This window comes from Piliocolobus tephrosceles, chromosome 18 (genome assembly GCF_002776525.5).
Source record: "Piliocolobus tephrosceles isolate RC106 chromosome 18, ASM277652v3, whole genome shotgun sequence".
In the NCBI taxonomy this organism is placed as follows: Eukaryota; Metazoa; Chordata; class Mammalia; order Primates; family Cercopithecidae; genus Piliocolobus; species Piliocolobus tephrosceles.
This window is the reverse complement of record NC_045451.1, coordinates 56,830,542-56,850,441: the sequence shown is the minus strand read 5'-3', so window position 1 is coordinate 56,850,441 and position 19,900 is coordinate 56,830,542. Positions and strand designations below refer to the sequence as shown.

Below are 19,900 nucleotides of genomic sequence, written 5' to 3'. Positions count from 1 at the left end.
AAACTTCTATGAACTGCTTTCATTCAAGCCTATCTAAAAGTGCAGCATGAGGTAGAATCATGAATGACTGCCACCAACACAGTCTACTCAAGAAATAAAGAGACGGGAAATATTAACATTTATCATTTGGCAGGAATTCATTTTTTCTAAGCCGCTCCTCTCCTCTAAAAAGCTGTTTTAAAAGTTTACACAAGGTATTTTTCACCTTCTCAAACAGAAGGGAATATCAAGGAAACATTCGAATCTCTCCTACATGTTGCCATTATCTTCTAATCACTCACTAAAGTTGTCAACGCTATTGTCACGTTGAAGGATTTACTATTTAATATATGAGAAATCACTAATAATATTAATACTTAAATCTGTAAAATGTAGAGATAAATTGATCAATATTTTAGCTACTATGTATAAGTTCCATTTTGCACTAATAAGCTCTTAGTCATTTATAAGCAACAACCCCCTACCTATCATTTGAAAACCACAAAGCACATCCTATTGAAAAATTATCAATTTTCCAACATGCTTTTGAATTTATCTTCATTAATTTATACAAGAAAAATGGAAGTTTTGTGATAGCTTTAATGATCAGAAATGACAGGTGAACAACCTTCCACAAAGCATTCTTAGAATACTTCTAATTAGTATACAATAAAACTTGTTCCTCCCTGAAAACAAGTTCATAGTCTAAAATGTTGAATTTTCTTTCCTGTCTTACAGAGTTTCATAGTAGGAGAGTATGAGGTTAATTTGACTTTTTAAATATTATAATTATTTATGGTATTATGAAATACCATGAAGTGAGTATGAAATAAAAAACTCATAGTATAAAAAACACAAATGAATAACAAAAATAGCATAAAGTAATAGCAATTGTCATTTTACTAGCAGAAAAATGATCTGCTTGATAAAGTTTAATTGGCTGGTAAAACGCTTAGCGTTATTACTAAGTGCTTATGAAATTAAAAGACATAGGCACTAATCCGTGAGGAATTAAGAAACAATGGGACAATATGAATAGGTTAAAAAAATATCCTCTTAGTTTTAGCCCATGTGATACATGCAAAATCCTAAAAACAATGGCCTGGAGTAACTTCAGAAATCTTTCCCCAAACCACTTTTATAAAAATCTACGGAAAATTTGGTGGGGAATAAAAAATGATTACTGAATTCTTTACATGATCTTTATGATCATGACTATTTCCAGGCTGTTGAAACCATACATATAAAAATATTTTATGGCTATTTAAATTATTTATGTTTCCCTATCACAAAAACTCACTACTTTAGATTTTGATACAAAGATGCTTAAGCAACACACAGCAGTGCCATTACCGTAATAACTTCTGAAATTAAAACCTGTCTAAAACTCTACGGAAAGCTAACATCCAGTTCATTAACCATTCCTGTTAGTTTTCAATAATGTAAAAATGATTAGAAGTTTAATTTGTTAATCACCTGTGTTTTGACTGGCAGTAGATATATAATCCTCTGCAGAAGTCTAAACTAGCCCTTGCAGAAAATAAAATGCGCTAATACCTTATCAGGACTAATAACAAAAATTAAAAAAAAAATCAATCATGCCGAGGAAAACCATTGATGGTTGAACAATTAATTCATCTTTAACTCTGTTTAATGGTGATATACACAAGTAGAAGAAACATCTATCTGTAATAAGGTTTAGAGTGTCACTCACCAATCATGTGATTTGCAACATGAACCTGAATATCCCATTCATTGTAGAAAACCATCTGACACTTGATGCATTGATAGGTCTTCTTCTGAGAAAACAAGTATAAACAGAGTTACTTAGACACATGGACTCTTAATTGTTTCTTTGTTTAAAAAACATTCTTCTGAGATGCTGGTCTTACCTATGTTGCTAAGAAACAAACTAAACTACAGGGCCACTTGGCCCACGTTCCACGAATTCCTTACTTAACACCTTATGGCTTGATCCCAACACCATATTTTCATTTGCAGACATTTAGAAGAAAGAGAAGCACATAATTATGGCATAATATATTTTTAAAGATCCCTAAACTCAAAAACAGAAGGTTTTTAAAACCAGAAGTATTACAGAAATACAGTTTTAAAAAACACAAGTATTAAAAAAAATCTACAGAGTTTCAGAATCCAGTGTCTTTGAAGATCAGACACAATTTCATTCTGACCAATATAACTGGGGTGTTGCTTCTAGATATCCATAAGTAATACGGCTAATAAGATTCATGGATTCCAGCTAAAATATTTAGAGATACAATTTTTAGCTAAAGTCTACAATTTAAATGATGTTTTAGAAGTTGCTAAGTATTAGCATTTAAATATGTACTTCATCCTATAAAGAAATAATATCATAATGAACATTCTAACACTATTTTATGTTACACAACAGTCCTGTGAAGTAGACAGAGCAAGATTTTTATTACAATTCTTATAGCATAAATGAAGAAACTGAGGTCCAGAGAAATAGGAAGATTTGCCTGATGTCACGATGCCGTACAGCTGGGAAGAGAAATACTTTCTTTTGATTCTAAATGCTGGTAGGCTCTCTGATGGCTGAATCATAAAGCAGCCACTATAATTTTACATCTTTATTATTGAGTCCCAGTATCTATTAGATGAACTCAATAAATAGAGTACTAGTTGTGTTTTCCAGAGCACATACTTACATAACTTCCTTTTTGATAAACCTTAATATTTGTAATTAAAAACCACGTTGGAAGACAAAATAAACCATTAAGAAAATAATCCATTTTATAAATTTCTCAAACATGAGAAAATTACATTTGTAAAATCACATAAATGACATTTCCTTACAAGCATTGTTTACAGAATTATCGTTTCATTTGAAGTCATATAAAATTGTCTTACAAATGGCATTAATAATGAAATATCAGCCTGTAAATTACAATCAATTTGAAGGAACTGAAGTTTTTTAGAACTTAACAAAATCAAAGTTAAGCACAAACATTTAGCATAATTCATTTGAGATTTAAAATTATAAATGCCATTAATATACTTTTTTCCTAATTATTGTAATTTAACATATTTTCTTCTGCAACCATGAACAATATTCTTTGTAAACCACACAAGTATAGGCATATTTCCATTGGACGCTATCTAAATCATCTGACGGTCTTTGTACATTAGGCATATTGCGAACTATGTGCTGAATCTAAATCTAACACGGATTTCAAACACCCTGACAATCACCAAGGAAGATTTATTACACTGAGCTGTTTACAAGATGCTTTTGATGGTGACATATAGAGCAACATGTGTTATGTAAATAACATCTATCCCTTTTTTAACAATATTTCCCTTTAGAACTAGTTAGAAAATATTTCTTACTCCCTGATGACCTACATTATATATTGTTTATTAGCATACTTCTAGCATTATTCCTGATATGTGACCTTGCTGAAAAACAAAGAAACATAAACTTAATGGCTAGTCTTTTCTCTTGTTAGCACAGTAAAACATGCAATACGTCGAAAACTGTCTCCAAAAATGATGACTGATGAATATGTTGGCAGAATATACTAGGGCTTTTTTTTCCTAGTCTAATAATAAAGAATAAAATCATTTGAAAAGCCAAAATAATAAAATGCCAGCACTTACTACTGTCTTCAAAATGAACTGACACATGTAAGTTTTCTTTTATCATCGAATGAAAATGCTTTTGCTACTACTGATATTTCAAACATTAATTCTCTCCACCCATAAAACAGTGTCTAAAATGCTATGTTACATATTTTTATTAAAAAAGCCATATTCTTATCTATAAGCTCCTAAATTTATGGCTAGATAAGAATTTACTGTGATCAGAAACAATGAACCATGATTTTAAAATACTGAAGCTTGAACCATACTACTTCACCATATTTTTCACATTTCCCAAATACAAAGCCATGATATGCAAATTGGTATGTGTTAAGGGTTTTCTTTTTAAAGGCATGATATAAAATTCATTTTTACCCTCAGTTTTTAAAACGGTGATGTTAAATGACCTTTAAAGCATCTTTCATTACAACTAGAGATTCTTTGCAAAATATTGGAGCGATCCCTGCACACCTGTACACCATCTTTAAGTAAAGGGATTATAACCTCTGAACAGTGTCAGCCTTGGGGAACTCATTCCCTTGGAGGTAAATTTATTCCACCTCTGTATGGCTAAAATTATGAGAGAATTCTTCCTAATTCTAGATCCAAATCTGCTTTTTCTGCTACTTTCACCCATTGGCCCTAACTCTAAGCTCTGGTGCTACAAAGAAGAGGTTGAATCCATTGTCTAATCTGACAATTACATTAGCCCCTTTTCAGACTGAACATAGGGGCACAAGGTAAGAAATGAATTACCTCCCATCCCGGTTACCTATCTCCAGGTCAATGTTTTAAGAAATAGAACCCCAAATGAAGCTCGATATTCCAGGTATGATCTGACCGTTGCAGAGTACATGAGGATTGTCACCTCCCTTAGGACAATTACTTACATTTATATAAGACAACAAAAAAAGTCAAGTGAGATAATTTCTTTTAAAAGCAGATAAAAGTAGAAACAGAACTTCCATTGTTTGGGCCCCAGATTGGCCTTTATCAACGCTTAAGTTGTCAATTTACTTGAAATGCTAATTTAGTACATTTTTAAAAGAGACTTTTTTTTTCATTAGCCTTTTTAAATGTGCTACTTGGGAGTGGGATTGTCATTTCCTGATTGTTCTCTTTTGTTTTCTGATACTGATAGATGTAATCATCAAGGATACAACTTTTTCCTAGCACCTCATTATTTTTGATTGATTTTGAGAACAATTTAAATGTGCCTTTTTGACATTCTTGTTTTCAGTTACACTCTGGGTAAGGTACTCAGAGACTTTTTAAAAAGAACATCTCATAAATTAAAAAAAATGATTAGAGATGCTTAATAATATAGTTTTAAAAAATTATTCTGATTAACCCTCTTACCCTCCATTCCGTCCATTAGGACTCAGACTTCACATTCAGTCTTACCAAATTTTAAAAAGTAATTTAAAATAATAATTATTAAAACCTATACTTTGTAGAAATCAAACTGCTTTGATTTCTTTTACCAAAATACTGAATGGATTTTTAAAAAATCAGTGCATAGTAATCCTCTAAAACAGAAATGAAAAAAAATTAAGTTGTTACCATGGGAGGTGACTATTACATCAATTTCTTTTTCTGAAAATTGGCAATGAAAGGGTCAGAAGCACCTTGCTTTTTTTAGGAGGAAGTGTAGGTCGTGCCTATTTGATGAGTGAAAGCTTTTCTTTATAGAAGAATGACAGCAGAAGGGATGACAAAATTAGATATTCACCATTTTGCAATGCCAAATAACATGGTTCAGGATAATCACTAACGGATGCTGAAACTAGTAGAAGACAGATTATTCTGAGATACTCAAATTTCATCCTTTGATCATTGCAAAGCAAACTATGTATCTTTTACAATAAATTTAGCTAATGGTAATTACTCTAAACAGACTACTTAGCTTAATACCATTAAGAATGGAAATGACGTGACATTGTGTGCCTCTCAATGAGTTGCAATATGAAGTATACATCACCAATATAGTATCTTACCTAAAATGTGTACTTGAATATAATTAAGTCTTTAGGCCTAACAATCCAGTTTTCAGTAAATACAGCAATAGGGGAACAAATATTACTATGAGAAAAAAATGCAAATCCAGAATATTCTTTCAGAGAAATGGCCTGTTGTCTTCGAAAAGGGGAACAACTATTACTATGAGGGAGAAAAAAACCCCTCAAATCCAGAATATTCTTCAAAAGACATGGCCTATTGTCGTGGGGAAAAAAAGTGAAGAGATGAAAGAGACTGAAAAAGACTTGAGTAAATGTAATGTGTGGGTCCTGATTTGGGGAGAGGGAGCTGAAACAGCTCTAAGAAGGCTTATGAGGCAATTGAGAATAATTTAGATATCAATCTGACTATTAGCTGATTATTAGATGCTATCAGGACGTTACTGTTACCTTTTTTAGATGTGATAATGGTATTGGGGTCATGTGGGTAAACATTCTTTTTGGTAGGAGATGCATACTGAGTATTTAGGGATGAAATATTTGCAATTTACTTTCAAAAGTTTCAGGAAAAAACATATATAGTCATATATAAGTAAACAGCTACATGTTAACCATCATAAACTCTAGTTGTATACGTGAACATTTTCATAATAAAAACTGGAAAAAATGAATAGAATAATTCATAACATGTAGTTTTTAGCTCAGCTTAACCCCTGATTCACCTCCGCTATTCACTTTAGACTCCCATACTTGATATGCACCAAAACTAATTTGCACTTAGTTGTTTTAAGTAGCTTTGCAAACATTTTGGTATTTGTTTGTGAAGTTTTTTTTTCCTTTTTTTTTTTTTTTTTTTTACATAAATCTAATGTATAGACTCTAAGAAGTCAGGAACCATAGCTCACATTCATTTGTATAATAAAATAATAATTTAATAAACTGTTTCATACTTTAGCATATAAAGAACTTGTATGCAAAAAAAAAAAAAAAAATCCCTTGAAACAGTCCTGTAAGAGTAGATAAAGGAGGGATTATTATCCTCATTTATAGATTAATTAAGCGACTTGGCTAAAGTCACACAGGTATAACCAAGCCAGGATTCTACTGTCTTTCACACACTGGATTTTAACACAGTTTATATTCTGATCATTTGCAGGTAAATTTACAATTACATTTTATGTGCATTTCAAAGGAGGCTTTTCATATAATTAAGTAGTGCTTTGGTCTTTGACAATGCCAGGAATGGTAGGAAAAGTAACTTATGAGAGTGAAGGAACTGTCTGTAGCTAAGTTAGCCTTAGGCTCCCAGTCCCAGACTCTTGACTAAGATTCATAGGATAGAACTGGCTCTTAATTCCCTAAGTCTATTTCAATATTTTCCCTTTGTCATCAATGTTCTGCAGTTTTCTTCTTTTTGCCATGTTTTAAACTGTACATTTAAGTCTATTTGTCTTGCTCAATACAAAAATAATAATTTCAATTTGAGATCTCATGTATGTCAATTCTTAAAATTGTCAGTGATTAAAATCACTCAGTTATTAAGTCTATTTATGACACTCTCCATTCACTTCCATCAGAATCCTTATTAGACAAGATTAGAGCCTCTTAGTCTATCCCCCATGTATTTTAACTGCCCTTTCATTCATATTTTAAGAATCTATTTGTCTTCTTATGTCCTACTCTAGATCACTTCTCTGTCCTCTTACAAAACACTGATTCTCTCTTCACAGCTGACCAGTCTAGAGTTTATCCTATTTAGCAGAGCTTTTATTTAATATGACTGTTTTTCATTTCCAACATTTCTAGTTTTAAACATTCAAATGCTTTTGTTTTACTTCTGCTTGGATTTGCTTCATAATTTGTCACTCTTTTCAGTGGAAATCATACCTTCATTGATCTTTCTGAGCTTCTAAACATACTTATTTCAAAGTCTTTGTCAGACTGTTCAAAATAATTAGTTTCTTCTTTTTTTCTGCTTTACTAGTGTTTGATTCATTCATATACTTTGGAATCTTGGTTGAAAGCCCATTTGTAGTGATTTTTTTTTCCTACGTGCTAATTTCTTCCTTTCCAGTAGTTTCACCATTGGTTCTACTGGGGCATCCCAGGATACTGTACCAGAGCTGGGTCTCGGAGGGGCATTTCCTGCCTATCTGCTGTGCTGCAGGGATAGAAAGACATTGCAAGGTAAATCACAGAGGCAACACATGGGTAATTCAGTTTTATGTCACAAAACTGTGTCTTTCTTCCTACTCCTTCAATCCTCCAGGTAAAAATCCTAGTTCCTGCTACGTAGTGGTCAACAGAATTACTTTTTCCCAGTCTCTTGCTGTGAACAAGAAAGTTTCACCCAGGCCCTGCTTCAAATAGTGGGTCTGGATTTGTCCCATAGGGATTAAACCCTAAATATCACTTTCTATTTTTGGAAAATGTTCAGCAGACCCCTGGCTTTAGCCTTAATAACCATGTGGTTTTCTTACTTGGTTTCTAGATCTCAAAGATGAAGAACTGTTTTGGACTTGACTAAGTCCATTTGTTTTTCTGTCTTTATATTTTATCTATCATTGCTGTATGTTTGGAACATCAAAGCCAAAGTTACAGAGCCATTTTTCCAGGATGTCCCATAGCTCTCAGCTCCCTCTATTTCAAGGCTTTTAAGGAAGGACCAGTGTCAGATTTGGTCACAACCTGAAATCAGGATATTGTACAATGATGCTATAAAGTATTCATTCCAAATATATCCAGCAGTCTTAGTAGGAAAGAATCTTTAGGTTTTCTTTCTGTAATACTAACTTGTTGTATAGTTAGTTGTGTGACAAATCATTAAATGACCCTGAGTTTCCTTCTCTGCAAATGAAAAAATAATAAAACCTACATCTTAGAGTTGATATGAAAAGTAAGTGAGAATTATACAAAAATGTTTGGTACCATGCCTACCATGTAGCATACCTGCACTAAACAGTAATTCTTAATGCTTACTTATTTATTAAAGGTACTATTTACTGTCTATATTACTCTTTGACAGGTTATTACGGGGATGGAATAAAATATGATATAAACTATCTGTTGTCAAAGGTGAGTAGTTTTCACCCTTCTAAGTAGACTTTGGAACCACATTAAAATTTCTTTCAACTCAAATCCACTAATTTAAATTTCATGTCAATTAACAAGGGTTAAACAAATGTTTATTAAATAAAGCTTTAAAAATTAGTTGGCCCTCCATATTTGAGGATTTTGCATCTGCAATCAACATCTAGTTGAAAATTAAAAAAAATAAAAAATAATATAATACCATAAGAATAATCAAATAAAAAACCAATACATTATGACAGCTGTTTACATAGCACTTTTATTCAGTATCACAAGTAATCTAGAGATCATTTAAAGTATACGGGAGCCTGTACATGTTTTTATAAGGGACTTCAGCATCCGCAGGGCATCATGGAACCAATCCCTCATGGATACCAAGAGACAACTAATAACACAAAGAAAATCACAAGTTGGTGACAAGGTTGGGTGAATGGGAAGGGAGAAGCAGTAAGAATGTGTAAAAAGGTTTATGCTAGCTGGGAGGAAAAAGCTGTTTTCAAGGACTATAGCAATAAATATTACCATTCCGAGAATGAATATATTAATTACAAATGCAATATATATTTAAGAGCAGTAGCACCAGTATTTTGTCGGCAGGCAAATGGTTACTAAACATGAGTCAAAGTAATAAGCCAGCAGCTTTCCACAAATGCTCAATAACTCAGACATTCTACTAATTTAGCCTAGTCATTTTCTAAGCAATTCTGAATTTGTATGAAAATAAGTCACCGAAGAAGGAAAAAATGGTTATTGAAATGTAATGAAAGCCACTAATGATGAAAAGCCCAAATAATTCACTGAAAAACAAATGTATCAATATTCTAATTTGTATTCTTGTGATAGTTAAAAGGATACTATTGTCTTATAGTGGTGGTTAATGTCCTGAGATAAAATCCATGTAACACTTTACATCATGCCTGGCACAGGGCAACACCTCAGCAACCAAGAGATATTAACCGTGATCCCTAAACTCAAGGCATTACAATATAATTGGGGAAATAAAACACACAAACATTAAACTGTTTTAAGTATTTTGCCTAAATGACATGGCAAAGCAGTTCAGGACCAAGTGCCTACTTTGGCGTATTGCAAAGAGAAGACAGAACATGTCAAAGAGTGACAGATTAATACGGTCTGGAAGAGTTAGAAAACCCCCCCTGGGAAGAGATAGGACTTGATCTAAGTTCTAAAATGGGAATAATTTTCTTGAGTTTGAAACTGTTACAGGGACTGGTATGGTGGCTCATACCTATAACCCCAGCATTTTGGGAGGCAGAAGTGAGAGGATCGCTCGAGTCCAGGAATTCAAGACTAGTCTGGGCAAGGTAGCATGACCCTATCTCCACAAAAAAAATTAAAAAATTAGTCAGGTGTGCTGGCTTGTGCCTGTATTTCTAGCTACTTGGGGGACTGAGTCAGGAGGATCACTTGAACCCAGGAGTCTGAGGCTGCAGCGAGCTGCGACTATGCCACCGCACTCCAGCCTGGGGGAAAGACTGAGACCCCATGTACTACATGCCAGCCAAGTTGCTCACAGTTCGTGGGGAATAAGGAAGACAATTCAGAATAGAGCCAGGGTTAAAGAAGATTGCTTCTGGCCAACTGACTAGACAAGAAAAGGAAGAGAAAAGAAAAAGCCTATAGATACTTGTTTTAAATGACTGAGTTGCAATTTTTATAGTACCAGGGAGAAAAAATATTTAAGTCTATTAAATATATTTATTGATACATCCAAAGCTCATGCTGAATTGTGATTCCCAATGCTGAAAGTGGCCCTTGGTGGGAGGTATTTGGGTCATGGAGGTGGATCTCTGAAAGCTTGGTGCTGTCTCTATGACAGTGAGTGAGTTCTCATGAAATCTGGCCACTTTAAAGTGTGTGGCACCTCCTCACCACTCTCTCTTGCTCCCGTTCTTCCCATGGGAGATGCTTGCTCCTGCTTTCCTTCCTGCAAGAGTAAAAGCTCCATGAGGCTTCCCAAGAAGTGGAGCAGGTGCTAGTGCTGCAGAAGTACAAGCCAATTAAACCACTTTTCTTTGTAAATTACCCGGTCTCAAGTATTTCTTTATAGCAATGCAAGAATGATCTAATACATTTATTTTTACAAATAAAACCCTAAACTCCATGAAGATATAAATTTAAGCTACTATTATGTCTATAATGGAGTAATAAAGTTAAGCCATTTTTAAAATGTTTTATTGAATTCTCTTTAAATATTAGATAAAATAATATTAAAATATTTTATTTTCAAAGGTATACCCAATAGTCAAAAACCAGGAAATAATTGAGTGGAGTCTTCAGAAAAGTCTGACAAGTATGCACTAAAAACAAAACTCAAGGTTAAAGATGGAGTAATTTCCCTGGGTCATACCAAACACATCTCATGGAAGGAATTTACGACCTTAAAGTTTGTGAATAAAGGGTTATTTTATTTCTAAGAATAAAGTTTACTTTAAGTTTAAAATTAATAAAGAACAACAAATAATTTTTGAGTTCAAAATTGTCTCCTAACAAATTTTCTTCAAAATTTGTCTTTCTACACACTTGAACTCATTGATGTCTCACACTAAACACTGAAAAAACTGTGCCCAAGTTTCCCATGGAGAGAGATGCTTTATTAGACTTACTCTCCTCATTCACATTTTGGAGTCTCTTCCAAGGGACCAACTCATGTCCCTCCCCACACAGTCCACTGAGACCTTCCAGATAATGTATCTTCATCTAGAGCATCTCATTTAATGTTATGGGTTCAGTTGCTGTTTATTTCTACACCATAAGAAAATCTACCTGAATAAAATCTCCCATAGTGTTGTCCACAGAGTAGACAGTCAATACACTTTGTTTACTGACTGTTGAATGGACAATCTAATGAGTCATTCCACATCCATCACCTTCATTCATAAGGTACTACCTAAGATTGGTCTACTTCTGCTTACAAAACTGCCTACCACCTTATACAGCACCAGAAATCAGTGAACTGGAAGACGATGAATAACAGACTAAATTGATGCTGTAGTGAAGGTTAAAAAAAAAAAAAAAAAAAGTCGCCAGAGCACATGCTAATTATTTTTGAGCTAGGAAAAGGAATTTGTCTCTTGTTACTCATGGCTATACTATTTTGTTAGTTCCTATGTGAAAAGATTCATAATACCTAGTAAATTCTAGTTAATTTCTTAGAGTGACTGTTTTATAAATGTTCATATCATTCAAGAAAGGTAAGCAATTGAAGGTGGGAAAATATGGGTTTAAATAATCACTCTTTTAGAAATAAACCTGAGATGGAAAAGATAAGTCAAAATTGGGGGTTACACAAAATTAGAGCCTATTTTCCTCATCAATTATTCTGATCATGTGATTGTTTTCATTAAAAAGCATTGAAACTTCCTTCTGTTTCACTGTTACCAAAATAAGGAGCTACGGCTGGTAGATATCAAGGATGGACAGCTGGAGAGGTGAAGGAGTAGTGACAACATGTAAGCACACTGCATCGCCATCAGATCACATCACATGCCCAGAGAGACCCCATCCAGATTGGTAGTATGACTTATAATCCCACCACAAACTAGGAAAAAGAAATTATTAGGCAGAACAAAGTATTTTAGAATCCATTAAGAAATACTTTCCTAAGTATATAGTTTCTGTCCTAAAACAAATTAGATTGGTTCATTAACCAATTAACTTTATGGTTTAAAGTTAACTCATTAACTTTATGAGTACTTGGTATCATTTAATAGAAAGTCATCATAAATTTCAAAAGGATAAAACAGACAAACCTTTTTATCTCATTTAAAAAATTCTCTTATAATTCGTTTACAAGTTGTATCAGAATTATTTCAATAAAACTAATTCTAAATGGCTATAAGCTCTTTAAGGCTACATAGAAGGCTCTTTGCTATTCATTTGTTTGTTTGTTTGGTTTTTGTTTTTTTGAGACAGAGTCTCACTCCGTCACCCAGGCTGGAGTGCAATGGCATGATCTCGGCTCACTGCAACCTCCGTCTCCTGGGCTTAAACAAGTCTCCTGCCTCAGCCTCCAAAGTAGCTAAGACTACAGGCATGAACTATCATGCCTGGCTAATTTTTTTTTTTTGTATTTTTAGTAGAGATGGGGTTTCGCTTGGTTGGCCAGGCTGATCTCGAACTCCTGGCCTCAAGTGATCCGCCCACCTCGGCCTCTTAAAGTGCTGGGATTACAGGCATGAGCCAGAGCCACCGCACCCGGCCCATTTTGTATCTACTGCAATACATAATTAGTTACACATAACAAATTAATATGTAAATGACTCATACCTGTTCACTGTGCAATAAAAATCTTTGCTTCCTTCTACTTCTCTTTAGATGAAGGCTCCTGTGGAGTCATAGTCATTCTCTTTTGTTTATCTCTCTAATGTATCCTTCCAGTTAGTCTTCTGTCAAAGAAATATTTTGTGTTCTGGTGGTTTCTGTCTTACCTACAAAATGTAGTTTTTCTTACACTAGATCATTTCATTTACCCATGTATGTGCCCAAATTACCTTTGTCCTTTATAACTCTTATGTCCACTGAGATATTTTAATGCATGTCCCTCTTCTCTTAGCAGTTCTTACTTTGTTTCTCTCTTTCTCCATATTCTCATTCTGGGTTTGTCTTTTCTCATCCATTCCTTCCACTTGAACAGCTTTCCTACTGAGGCATGTCAGACTACCCTTCTCTTCTCCTTCAAATTACTCCTAAAACCCACCTGCTTCAAAAAGCTTGCTAGCAATTACACCCACACAATGCCGTGGGTGCTGACTTATTATTCCTGTTGTTTGTACTCTTAGTAAATTTTTTAGGACAGAGGTGTGTTTCTTTCACGTTACCTATTCTAGAACATGCTGTGCAATTACAATGTATACAAATGTGCAAGTGGTAGGGTTTTTTAACCCCTGATTTAACTAAAATTATCTGGATTTTTCAGAATCTTCCCATTATCACGAAAATATCTTCTTGAAAAACAGGAAAAAATGCCCCCATATTCTCTGCATTTCCAAAGGTAACAGGCAAGCTTATATTGAGTACTGTGGAGTTTTAGGATTGAAACAGACAAGTTCATCTATTTCAACTTTCCTCACAGATAATGAAACTGAAATCCAGAGAGATGGAATGACCTTGCCCATGACTCACAGAAAGTGACCAACCTATCAAACCTAGGACCCCAGACTGCTATGAACACATCCACATGTACATGGTGTGGCCGCGCATTGAAAAAAAGGAGCTGCTGTTGCCACCTTGGCTATCTGTGATGCTTACAACTCATCAGGGCTCCTCGGGGCCCAGGACTCCAGGACCAACTCTCCAGCACCGCCTCTCCATTGCCAGTTCGTGCTACCAAGTGCTGCCTTCTTGGAGGGTTTTCATTTCCCAGTTTACACTTTCAGCATAGAACGTGCTATATTATATTCAAAGGTTTTCTGTCACTTAAGTAGTAAAGTCTTAGATTTCTCCTTAGCTCTCACACCCAGCACACTGCCTGACAGACAGCATTTGTGAAAGGGTGCATAACTATGCAGAAGTGAAGTGATGTGTGCTTTTTATATGTACACCTACAAGTAAACATTGTCAGAATATCATGATGGAGGGAACCAGATTGTTGTCATCAAACACACCTACATTCTGCATCATACAACCAGATATAACCTCTTAGTCCCCCTTCAGATTATCCCAGAAAAATTAAACTGCAGCACTGAAAAAGTTCTGTATAATCATTACTGATAATATATCGTATAAAGTTAGAAATTCTCCAAATAAAAAAGTCTAAGAATATAATCTAGAAAAATATGGGGCCCTTTCCCAACCAGACTTCTGCTCCTTGAGAACATTCTACTACAGTAATATAGTATGAAAGGTGAGAAATGTTAAGAAAAAGATAGTAGCGGCCAGGCTTGGTGGCTCAATCCTGTAATCCCAGCACTTTGGGAGGCCGAGGTGGGTGGATCATGAGGTCAGGAGATTGAGTCCATCCTGGCTAACGCGGTGAAACCCCGTTTCTACTAAAAATACAAAAAATTAGCTGGGCGTGGTGGCAGGCACCTGTAGTCCCAGCCACTGGGAAGGCTGAGGCAGGAGAATGGTGTGAACCCGGGAGGCGGAGCTTGCAGTGAGCTGAGATCCGGCCACTGCACTCCAGCCTGGGACAATAGAGTGAGACTCCATCTCAAAAAAAAAAAAAAAAAAGAAAAGAAAAGGATAATATCAAATTTGACATCTTGTAAGGCAATTTTCTTTGGAAATCCAGGTGACAAATCAGTCATTCTATTAAAAGACATGTTGGTTTACAATCCCACCAACAGTGTAAAAGTGTTCCTATTTCTCCACATCCTCTCCAGCACCTGTTGTTTCCTGACTTTTTAATGATTGCCATTCTAACTGGTGTGAGATGGTATCTCATTGTGGTTTTGGTTTGCATTTCTCTGATGGCCAGTGATGATGAGCATTTTTTCATGTGTCTGTTGGCTGTATGAATGTCTTCTTTTGAGAAATGTCTGTTCATATCCTTTGCCCACTTTTTGATGGGGTTGTTTGTTTTTTTCTTGTAAATTTGTTTGAGTACTTTGTAGATTCTGGATATTAGCCCTTTGTCAGATGAGTAGATTGCAAAAATTTTCTCCCATTCTGTAGTTCAACCATTATGGAAAACAGTATGGCGATTCCTCAAGGATCTAGATCTAGATGTACCATATGACCCAGCCATCCCACTACTGGGTATATACCCAAAGGATTATAAATCATGCTGTTATAAAGACACATGCACACATATGTTTATTGCGGCACTATTCACAATAGCAAAGTCTTGGAATCAACCCAAATGTCCATCAGTGACAGACTGGATTAAGAAAATGTGGCACATATACACCATGGAATATTATGCAGCCATAAAAAAGGATGAATTTGCGTCCTTTGTAGGGACATGGATGCAGCTGGAAACCATCATTCTTAGCAAACTATCACAAGAACAGAAAACCAAACACCACATGTTCTCACTCATAGGTGGGAACTGAACAATGACATCATTTGGACTCGGGAAGGGGAACATCACACATTGGGGCCTGTCATGGGGGGGAGGGGGGAGGGATTGCATTGGGAGTTATACCTGATATAAATGACGAATTGATGGGTGCTGACGAGTTGATGAGTGCAGCACACCAACATGGCACAAGTATACATATGTAACAAACCTGCACGTTATGCACACGTACCCTAGAACTTAAAGTATAATAATAAAAAAAAATAAATAAAAATAAATTTAAAAAAATTAAAAAAAAAGACATGTTGGAATATCACTGTTGAATAGCTTTATTAGACATTTAAGCATATTCCTACTTCTAATCCTGCCAGCTCTTCACAGTCTTAATGTATATAGGAGTCACTATTTGAAGATATATTTGCTTTTTATAGGTTTAATTCTTTACTGAGAAACATGAAGCAACAACTATGTCTGCATTTTGTGCCCAACGTCTATGAAAAATGCTTGCCACACATTTGAAACTCAATTGTTGAATGAATGAATGAATGAATGAATGAATGAATGAATGAACTAGACTTAATCTAAACAGCATTTTAAATTTGGTATAACAAAATAATATCAATCTAGACACAATTATGCTGCTAAAAGAATCCGTTTTCCATCAAAACTATTTTAATTTTCCAGTCCTAGTAAGTACAGATTTTAAACTCAGGGGGTTTCCTGCCAGGTTTTCAGCTCCCTTATCTGGTCATTTAGTTTTCCTTCCCTCCCTCCCTTAAACCCACCTTTCTTTTTTCCTTTTTTCTGTCCCTCCTTTTACTTTCTCTTTTTTGAAAAACAAAAAAAATGACCTTCATCAAACAAGGTCACTGCTTATAATTATCGATTTCTAGATATTTATCAATAGCTTTTTCAATATTATTTTGTTATACCAAATTTAAAACATTTCAAACCAACTTGTTACACTGTTTAGATTGAGTTTAGTTCATGCATTCATTTATTCCCCAAACCCACCTCAGCCTCCTGAGTAGCTGAACTACTGGCATATGCCACATACCACTGAACCCACTAAATTTCTTTAAATTTTCAGTAGAGACGAGGTCTTGCTATGTTGCTTGGACTGTATCAATAGCTTTTAATACAGCTCATTTTTGCTTCCTTACTGCCTAAGCCAAACTTAAATGTAAAATTCTGAAGATAATCCTTAGATATATCTTAAAATGAATATGTTAACATCAGACTTTGTCAAGTTAGATTTAACAACGCCACTTCGACTTCTAAGTCATGGTGTATCTTTGCATTGAAATATCTCTCAACTGCTTACTTATTAGTAATTTTTAAAATATTAAGTTTCTATTTTTTCTTTCTTTCTTTTTTTTTTTTTTTTTTTTTTTTTTTTAGACAGCGTCTTGCTCTGTCACCCAGGCTGGAGCGCAGTGGCGTGATCTTGGCTCACTGCAAGCTCTGTCCCCTGGGTTCAAGCAATTCTTCTGCCTCAGCCTCCTGAGTAGCTGGGACTACAGGCGCGCACCACCACACATGGTTAATTTTTGTATTTTTAGTAGAGACACGGACGGTTTCACCACATTGGCCAGGCTAATCTCCAACTCCTGACCTCATGATCTACCCACGTCAGCCTCCCAACGTGCTAGGATTATAGGCATGAGCCACTGCACCGCTCCCAGGCAATTTCTATTCTTAAAATATATCAAGAGGTTATACATCTAAATTACAAATCATAGCCAAAAAGAGAGACAATTTTTACTAGGTTTTCCCCCCAGTATGTAAATACTGTGTATGTGATTCATACCGGATATCGCCAGTGGATTTTAGGCAAGTAATAGCCCTTTCAAATTAACTGCTTCTCAAACTACTCATTTGTTTCCTAGGATTAGAGGGTGGAAATCCTTATTTTGGTATTCACTTACTAAACCTTTCATGTCCAATTTCTACTTGACTTAAATGTTATTTCTCCAAGATTTTGTTAACTCCCCTGCAATCCAATAATACTATTATTTTTCCTTTCTTAACTGTGATTACATATGTCACCTATATGCTCATTTATTTATATGCGTTTCTGCCTTTTATATGTATTGTTTTCTGACACTATCTCTGACCTCAAATAAAGTAACATTTTATTTCTGTGGTCTTTACATTCTTTTTGCTCCTTGATTTTCATTGCTTCTAAGTTTGATTTTAAGACTAAATTATGTTTTTTCCACTTCATCACCTTTGTGGAAATATGATTCCTCATTTAGATGCACTTTGACTGAATAAGCCATAATCCTAGCATTAGATGAAATAATTCTACATTATAATAACAAATTAATTGAAAAACATTATATAAACAAATTATATCTGTACATACATACATACATACATACATACGTAATAGGGATATGTGTAGATTACATACTATACAAATGGTTTATCACATATGACATTGGTAGTGTGCTTCATGTTTAGCAAGAACTTTCATAGACTATAGCATCTGCTTTTCATGATACCTCATAAAGAGGGTATAGTATGTTGAATGCCCATTTTAGCAACGAGGAAACTGAAGCTTAGGAAGGACTGGCTGAGATCACATAGATGACTCTGTCAACTGTTACATGAACTCATTTTTTTTTCCTAAGGACGATCTTCCCTTCTACTATGCTATGCTGCATATACTTAAACTCCCCATGCCCACAGCAGCAATCTCCCTATAACAAAAAATTTACAGACTCAGTTAAAGGCTTGCTTATGTAATACAATGTTTAATTCAATAAAATAAATTATTTGCCTTGATATGGGGATTTTTATACGACTTCACCTGCCACTCAATCTCTTTATGACATGAAGTGCATAGTGTATCACATACTTACATTAGAGGTGTCTAATATTCTATTCATGTGTGGCTCTAAGAACCTGTACCATTATTTAGTTTTTAGATAAATGCTTCTTTCTTTGTTTCGTTTTCCAGATATTTTAATTACCAGGCTTCAATTGTTTATAAGTGTTTACAAAGAACCTATGGCATACAAGTAACTAACCTGAGACCCACGGAGGCTACCAAGCCAAAGCCCAGCCTCTGCCCCTGTCTCCAGCTCTCCAACCTTCTCTCCCATGACTCTCTCTGCTCACTCTGCTCCAGGCAAACTGTCTCCCTGTTCTCACATAAGCTTGCCAGACACACATACAGGAGAAAGACATGTCTCCAAATAACTGTATTTGTATAAAGCTTCTCCTCTTTACAAACCTAATAGCTAATGCCTTGCACGTGGCAGGAATTAATAAATCTGTTATCACAAATTGAAGTACCAGATGCGGAATAAAAAAGTTCATGCTAAATGCTAATATTCCCCAAACTGTGAGATATATACCCACTAAAGTGTAATACATGGATACTGCTCTTTCTAATAATAACAAAAGAAAAAAGAGTAACTGAGATGCTAATATGTCTTTAATACCTCTACAACACTTAATAAACTTGTAGTAATGAACAGGTTTCAGGCTCACAGCCTTTTGTGGGTATGAATATATGGCTAGAAATTTTGAAATATTATTTCCTATTCATTCTTCTATTGAGGGTGAATGGTATTAATTATATACTTAGGGTTCTGAGTTTTGGGGGAGTTGTTTTTATGTTAAAGATTAAATGCTTATAGAGCATTGATAACATACGTAATGTATAAACAGTAACTGTAAAACACCTGCATACCTGGACTCCTGCGTAGTTTCCTATGCAGCCCTCCCAGACAATCCGTTACTCTTTGTCTAAATTTGCATTTTCCATATTAATAATGAGAATATTTTCACATGTTCACTGAACCTTCATGCTTCCTATTTGTGAAATTCTGTTTGTGTTAATTTCCCATTTTCTTATATGGCAGTTTGCATTTTTCTATCAGTTTCTGGCTGTTTCTTATATAGTTTTGGAAACTATTAATTTTTCTAGTTATATGTGTTATAAATTTGTTTTATAATCCGGTAGTTTTTGTTTTCACTCCCTGTATGATAACGTTTGGTAAACATAGATTATTTTTAACGTTGCTGAATATATTTTGTGATTTATATTGTATGGTCTTGTTTACAAAATCATTCCCTTACACAAGGTCATAAAAACATTCTTTTATTTTACCAAAAGGTTTATGGTTTTGCCTTTCACACATCCCTCTTTAAACCACCTGGAACTAATTTTTATACATGTCAGTAGAGATTCAATTTTATTTTATTCCACATAGATAATGAGTTGAATACTTTATCCATTTCCCCACTAATG

At 34.7% G+C, this 19,900-nt stretch overlaps 1 protein-coding gene across 4 annotated transcripts in view; it reads right to left on the bottom strand.

Annotated features, from left to right (window-relative positions):
• ZNF521 (zinc finger protein 521) overlaps window positions 1–19,900 on the bottom strand; it is a 293,855-nt gene that overhangs the window by 132,168 nt on the left and 141,787 nt on the right. For all 4 annotated transcript variants that reach the window (XR_002730767.1, XM_023207760.2, XM_023207762.2 and 1 more), the window contains one exon: window positions 1,694–1,778. Coding sequence is in view for 3 of the 4 variants with exons in the window: in XM_023207760.2 (XP_023063528.1) it covers window positions 1,694–1,778 (85 nt within the window). In the remaining variant the exon portion in view is untranslated. The remainder of the gene's footprint in view (window positions 1–1,693; window positions 1,779–19,900) is intronic.